This window comes from Corapipo altera, unplaced genomic scaffold (assembly GCF_003945725.1).
Source record: "Corapipo altera isolate COAL_440 unplaced genomic scaffold, ASM394572v1 60960, whole genome shotgun sequence".
Taxonomy (NCBI): domain Eukaryota; kingdom Metazoa; phylum Chordata; class Aves; order Passeriformes; family Pipridae; genus Corapipo; species Corapipo altera.
Window position 1 is genome coordinate 192,153 of NW_020885049.1, and position 7,192 is coordinate 199,344.

A 7,192-nucleotide genomic window follows, 5' to 3' on the forward strand; every position below is an offset into this window, starting at 1 on the left:
TACAAGTATCATAAAACATTAAGTTTACTCTATATTTCAAATTGGGTGTCCCTTTCATAACTTTTGAGGTATGTTTTGCAATTTTAATCAATGAGGAGGGGTAGACATTTAGATGTTTCATATATATAGTTCCTTGTACTTACAATTAATTGGAGACTGGTAATTTCACAAGTGAATAGCACAATGACCTGAAGCATTATCATTACCAGTTATGATGCAACACGGGTTGTTGTGGTTCTTTTATCTGAGAAGAAGCTTTTGAGGAGAAATACCTGCCCAATACTAACTACAAGAAGAATGATTGCCTCCCCTATTGACCAATAGGTTACTCTTGTGTTTAAATCCTCTGCTCTGCTGCGGCCTTGTGCTTCTCTCAACCGGAAATGAGTCTGATAATCAATGACAGACTTCAGAGCTTCATGAATTGAAACACACGCAGACTCCATCTAGAGAAGCAAATAAATACACATGCTCAGTTAAGAATCCTTCTAATGCTTGTTCTGTGATTTGATATTTAAAATTAGGATTCACATAGCTTTATAAATTAAAGATTAACTCAGCCCACTGTCAGACCGAAATACTATAAATCTAACATATCAATCAAGTTTTACACACAGGAATGTGACTGACTTAAGAACCAAAGTGTGCAAAACTGCAGATGTAATACAAAGTAATGCACTCTAAGAGTCAGAAACTGAATATTAAAATTCATGTATGTTTGGGTTCAAAAGTAAATATAAACAATGTATTGAAATATGTCAGTGATACAACATTTGCTAATTCCACATACACCAGTAAAACAAGCAGTAAATCTTTCTCCAGATCTGGATAGCTAGTAAGTTTCTTATATCAATAATATTTGCATAGTAGATATTAAAACACTTTTAGATTTCACAAGTTTGTGATTCTTCATCACATAATACCCAAACTTCAGTTTCACAAAAGCCTGAAATCTAGGTTGCTGACTTCAACATGTTCTTTTGGCAGGAGATCCTTCTATTAGTCACATATGTAAAAAGTGATTAGATAAAAGAGAACTTGTATCTTTCAGTGTTCCTGGATGCTCCCTACCATATTCATATAATAAACACTCAAGACCAAATTGCCCAACTAAATGTGTCATCTTTCATAAAAATCACATTCCCTTTTCTAATCTGAAAATTTTTAAACCTTTTCAATATATGTACTACAGGCTTTCCAATACCTAGATACACATAAAGCTCTTCCATTTTCGGTTTACCTTCTGAAAGTAAGAGTCAGTACCCATGATTGTCTTTTGACCATCAAGAAATTAATGAATATCTTCAAAATATTTAAGTTTTAGAACAAATAACCAACTGGTTATCCCCCTAAAAATCATTATTTCCTGAAGATCAAAAGCATAATCTATTATAAAGCAAGTGTTTGACACCCTAATAAAAACCACTGTCAGTTATATCTGTGTCAAATCAACTTTTCAAGTTCATGACTTTCAGGACAGGTGTCTAAAAAAGTCCAAGATAGTCTTCTAAACAAAATTCAGGAAGAGATTTAATGCATTAAGTTCTGCCATTTGTTTCACTGCTAAATTATAGAGCCCTCCCCTACTCTGCAGCAGGGATCTTAAATTTAAATAAAGTCTAGTTTGGGGGATTTACCTTTTACAGTCCCTGTGAAAGTCTGCCCAAATCTGGTCATACTACAAGCCTCAAGAAAATTGCAATGGAGAACCTACTTACCAAAGATGTGTTTTGCTTTGAAAGTTAACTTCCCCTTTCCCAAAGCTCTGATTTGCACTATGTATGCTATAACCCAGTGATAAAACTTTTTCTTATAACTTCTCCCATAGCCTGCAAAGATGCTGGATCTAGAATCTGCATGTTCTGTGTTCTCAATATCCTCTACTGGTGCCAAAGTACCAAGCAACAATCCCACCCCCCCACACTAATACACAAAACCCCCCAAACATATAACAGAATGCAGAGAATGGAGACTAAAGAAAGTGCAGGGAGAAAGGGAGCTATACAATCAAGAATCAAAAGACAATATAAAGCAGAAGAGAAAGGTGATCAGAAGGAGATAAGAATTCTAACTGAATTCACAGCAAGTCACCTGCTCATTACAAGTCTTTAACCACTGCAGACTTACATGGAGTAAATTCAAGTGAGCAAAATGGATATTTGGCAAGTGGCATTTCTACCATTGAGTTCAAACTAGTAGAATAGTGGTCACATCCAGCATATTAAAATGGTTGTTTAAAGTAAAGTTTCATAACAACTATAGTGTAAGAATATTAGAATTCATGAAGTTACTGTTCCAAGTGAAGTTGGCTGATTTAGTTTGGGCAGAAGTGGTGCAAAACTAAAATTATGAAGAAAGAAAGAAACATTAGGAAAATAAGTCTGGAGCAAGAATACTGCTTTGCCACTTAAGTGCCTTATAAATTACATATCTAGAAGACAGTTAAGTATGACTGATTTTGTTCATCTGTGTATTTTGTTAGAATTCTCTTCCAATTTTAAAAGTGACAGTTACATAAGAGATCAACCATTCAAGTCTTTCCCTCAAAAAAGACTCTAAACTATTTTAATATAAAACCAAATTGTTCTCAAAGTTTCTCCAAAGTTCAGGAAATTTGAAAACCCTGATCCACTGATATTTTACACTTTATAAAATCCACACTTCCACATAGAACCATGGCATAAAAAATTCCCCTAAACTCTAGGTCGCTGTATATTTTCCCTAATTTCCACTTTAAAACTTGGTAATTCCTCCTCAGCTCTGCATTCTATAAGTCCTAATTTTCAGAAAAGGTTCACTTTTAGTAACAGGGTTTATTTTAAAGATGCTCCAGCCCATTCATTTTCAACAGCGATATAGATGTCTAATGCAGTTGAATTTGAAAAACATTCCCTCCACCTAACAGTTGCTGTCAAGTACAACAATATTTTACCTGAGTAAGTGCAGTTGCTCTGTTCTCACTAGGAAACAGTGGTGGATCTTCTCCAACCTGGAAATCAAAGTACACAGTTTTGTGTGTAAAAGTAGAGAACTCATTGCTAAAGCAGAATTTGTATGTTCCATTTCTGGATGCAGTAAATGTGAAGCTATCATATTGTTTCTTCATCTCTTTGTATAATACAGCACCATCAGGACCTTCCAACCGACAGTCAACATCATAATGACCTCCAGTGATCACCTGAAAAAAAACCCAAGAAATTCTCTTAAGCAGAACAGACATCCAGCTAGTGCACCCTGAGCTAGCATTACAAATTGTTTGATCTGACAAATGTTTTAAAATAAAATGCATTAATTTAAGAATCTTTCAATGCAAGTTTGAAAAAAAAAATCCTTATCCTATGAAGGACTCACAGAACGATTCAAAATAAGATCTTTTAAATTGAGGATATGTAATGTCAACTACGTTTTCTAACAGTTTACGAAGGAAGCTTTAGTTACTTCATTTTAAGATACTGGTACTATAGCAAAGGCTAGAGTAGATGAAATTTGATGGGGCAAAGACACAACTGTAATAAATCAGTTATTTACTATATCCACAAGCCCATCCATACAATTTATTCAGCAAGTTGAGACTGCCAAAATGCAATAAACCAGCTCTTTTATGTATGACCTAAACTGTCCAACTAGCCTATTAGGTCAAGTTGCTTTATGTTGTAGGAATGGCATATGTTCAGTAGAACAGGTATTATAGTCTGACTAATTTTCATATGTGTACATCAACAGAGCAATATTCTGGAGGTTCTGCTGCCTTACTCCTGCACAATTAATGACAGTAATTCTTTCCAACACCAGCATGTTCAAAATATATCTACAAGTAACTCAAAACTTCATATGATTGTCTTGAGCATTGTCAGTCTTTGATTATTGTTGGTCCATAACACGTTCTTCTGTAGAATCACACTAGCTATTCTATCTCCACTGCAAGAGCAACTGGCAGTTTAGGTATTCATAGCTTACTATTCTGTAATGTGATTCTGATACCTCTCAGGCTAGTAGTTAAATGTAATCCTTACTCCAAGCTTCTTGCCTTTAAGATAAAGCATCCTGAAGGATGAAGAAACTTTTATCCAGAGGCACATCCCTTTTATATGCATACAGAAGCTTTCTAAAATAATAGACATTGTATTTGAAATACGTAAATATCCATTCAAACATATGCTATAACGATTTGTTCAGAGGTGCCAAGCACTAGAAGCAACACTTCAGATAAGCCGTTTGCATAACATAGTTTGAGTGCCCACCAATTTATATAGGTATTAAGCCCCTAATACTAACGGCAAAAGTGAAATAACAAGAGACTCCCCGGGGGCCGAGGGAAGCATGGAGTACCTGAAACTCGAGGGTGCACTTAGTACCCTGGACAATCTCCTCGTAAAAACACTGTATGGCGTTGTCAGGCAGCTCGAAAGTGATTTCGGAGGCCCATGCTGCGCAAGCTACTAGGAGCAGCGTCAGCCACCCCCACGGTCCCGCAGTTCCAGAGCCCCGTAACAGCATCACTCAGCGTGCAGTGCGAACTAATAGTAACAGAGTTTGAGCCGGGTGGAAAGAGAGTAAGCTCCGCGTCGGAGGCCAGCAGGCGCAGGACCCGGAAGATGTCTGCGGCGCCAACCGATCACAACAGAGAAACCTAACTGAGGAAGAGCGCTGCGCTCTCAGAAGCAACCACGGCGCCTAGTACCGCCCTTAATAAAAGCTCTTCCGGGTGAGTCCCTATGGTTTTATAGAGGTGGTGTTCAGCGTGGAAGAGACTGCTCCCCGCCTCTCTCGCACGCAGTTGCGCGTTTGCTGCCTGGCAACGGTTGTCAGGGAGCATGACGGCCCGGTCTCCGCCTTGGGCCCTGGGCCCGGTCTCGGCCGTGACACCAGAGAGCCGAGATGGTGTCCACATTCACAGGAATGACCCCTCGGCACCAGAGGTACCATAGGCACACACGCGAGGCCAGCTCATCCCGGCTTTGTACTGAGGGGTACTCAGATTACGTAGCTAATTTAATTTTTATTTTAATTCCTCTCTGTCATATCTGCAAGTCACAGTCTAGGTTCCTCAATATAGCAAAACTTTTGGCTCTATGTCCATTGTGTGCAACTATCCGGGGTTAAACTGTTTTCAGATTCCCATGAGGCATGATTTAGAGCTGAAATAGTGGACTCTCTTCTCCAAATGCAGGTGAAAAGTGTCTTAAGTGCTATCTCTTTGTATATCTTTGAGTTACTGAATACACAGGGTTGAGTTTCAGAGTTGGAGTTCCAACTTTATATGTCATTTAACATTAATTGCTTCAGAGAGATTGTCCTGGTTTCAGCTGGGATAGTTAATTTTCTTCTTAGTAGCTGGTACAGTGCTGTGTTTTGGATTCACTATGAGAATAATGTTGATAACACACTGAAGTTTTGGATGTTGCTTACTCAAGAACTTTTCAGTGTCTCGTGCTCTGCCAGTGAGCAGATGCATAAGAAGTTGGAAGGGAGCATGGCCAGGACAGCTGACCTAAACTGACCAAAGGGATATTCCATACCACAGAATGTCATGCCCAGTATATAAACTGGGGGGGAGGGGGGAGTTTTGCTGGAGCTGTAGTTGCTTGGGTACTGGCTGGGCATCAGTCAGCTGATGGCAAGCAATTGGAACTTTTTTTGGCATCACTCATTTTGCTTTTGGGTTTATTTGTTGTTTGGGAGTTTTCTTCTTCCTTTTTTTTTATTCTTATTAAACTGTCTTTATCTCAACCCATAAGTTTTTGCACTTTTACCCTTCCAATTATCCCCCCATTCCACTGCAGGGAGAGTGAGCAAGCTGTTGTGTGCTGTTTAGCTCCCTTTCGGGTTTAAACCATAGCACCCGAGTAGGCCCAGGCCTATGCTCTGCTGTGCTGTACATACAGCTTGACCTTCAGGCCTGCATTATGCTGTTCAAACTCCTTGGCCCCAGGAGCCTGAAGGCAGCTCCCACCTGGTACCAGTGATTATGTCACCTGTGTGTCCTTGCCATTTTCTAAAACTGTAGAAAGAAGTTCTCATGTGAACATCCTTTCTATGAAAAGGATGACAGCCCACTCCAATAAATGAGATAGGGGATCTGTTGACAACTGACATGGAGAGAGCTGAGGTACTCAAGCCCCTGAACCTACCTCAAGGCAGGGACTGAGGGGTCCCAAGGCAAGTCCCTCTCACCATAGAAGACCAAGTTTGAGACCACCTGGGGAATCTGAACATAGACAAGTCCATGGGACCTGACGAGATGCATCCCAGAGTCCTTAAGGAGTTGGCTGATGAAGTTGTCAAGCCACTCTCCATCATATTTGAGTGGTGTGGTTGATGTGCCTGAGGGATGGGATACCGTTCAGAGGGACCGGGTGTCACGAGCAGAATGGGAGCTTCAAAGTTTATTAGAGAAACCTTCCCACTGAGTCAAGAACCGAAAGAAAGGACTCCCTTGCTTTCTAAATTCCTTCTCAGAGAGGATTCTGGGCATGGCTGGATCCAATCCTAGCCCCAGACTTAGTCAACGGTTCATGTCTATTCATGATATTCATGTCTGTTCATGATATTAAAGATAGCAAAATATTAATCAGGGATTGATGTTACTTACCCATAGCAACAACAGTGGCAAATCTCTTTCACTCAGCCTTGAGGAGTAACCTTGAAGGGCATCCGCACTCAAGGGAATCTCCACACACACTCCAAGAAGCGATACGTTAGAAGTCCCTACCATTAAAAAATGGGACTGGGGTTTTATAGTATAAAGTGATTGACTGTCAGTCATACATCTCCAGGCCAGCTTTGTCAGCTCAGCAGCCTTAGATAAGTTATCTGTATTATCACTCGTTGGTTCCTTTATCAGGGACTTGGTTTGCCACACCCTGACAGGTGCCAGTTTCTGTCAGGAAACACTGTTCTTCCTCAGAATGTTTAACTTTGGGGTTGATGAGTAAGGGTGGTCTCAGCATTCTTCAACACCAAAAGCAGTGTAACCCCCCTCTTCCAGCCAGCACTGGTAACTTTTTCAACTAGGGTAAAGTTTGAGCTGTTTTACCCCCAATTAGGCAGAGCATCCTGCTATACCAGGACAGGCTTGAGAAGTGGGTCCATGTGAACCTCAGTGCAAGGTTGTTGCAGAAAGAATTTTTATATTCGAATATTCTCTTGAGCAAAATTAAAACTCATACAAGTTACCTGTTGATACCAAAAC

The 7,192-nt window shown here is 39.9% G+C and overlaps 1 protein-coding gene across 1 annotated transcript; it reads right to left on the reverse strand.

Annotated features, from left to right (window-relative positions):
* Positions 1-209: 209 nt before the first annotated feature.
* LOC113959575 (transmembrane emp24 domain-containing protein 7-like) lies at positions 210-4,497 on the reverse strand. Its single transcript, XM_027668687.1, has 3 exons — positions 4,330-4,497; positions 2,933-3,178; positions 210-446 (listed from the first exon to the last, which is right to left on the reverse strand). The coding sequence occupies exons 1-3, from the start codon at positions 4,495-4,497 to the stop codon at positions 210-212; spliced, it is 651 nt and encodes a 216-aa protein (XP_027524488.1).
* Between the last annotated feature and the right edge of the window lie 2,695 nt (positions 4,498-7,192).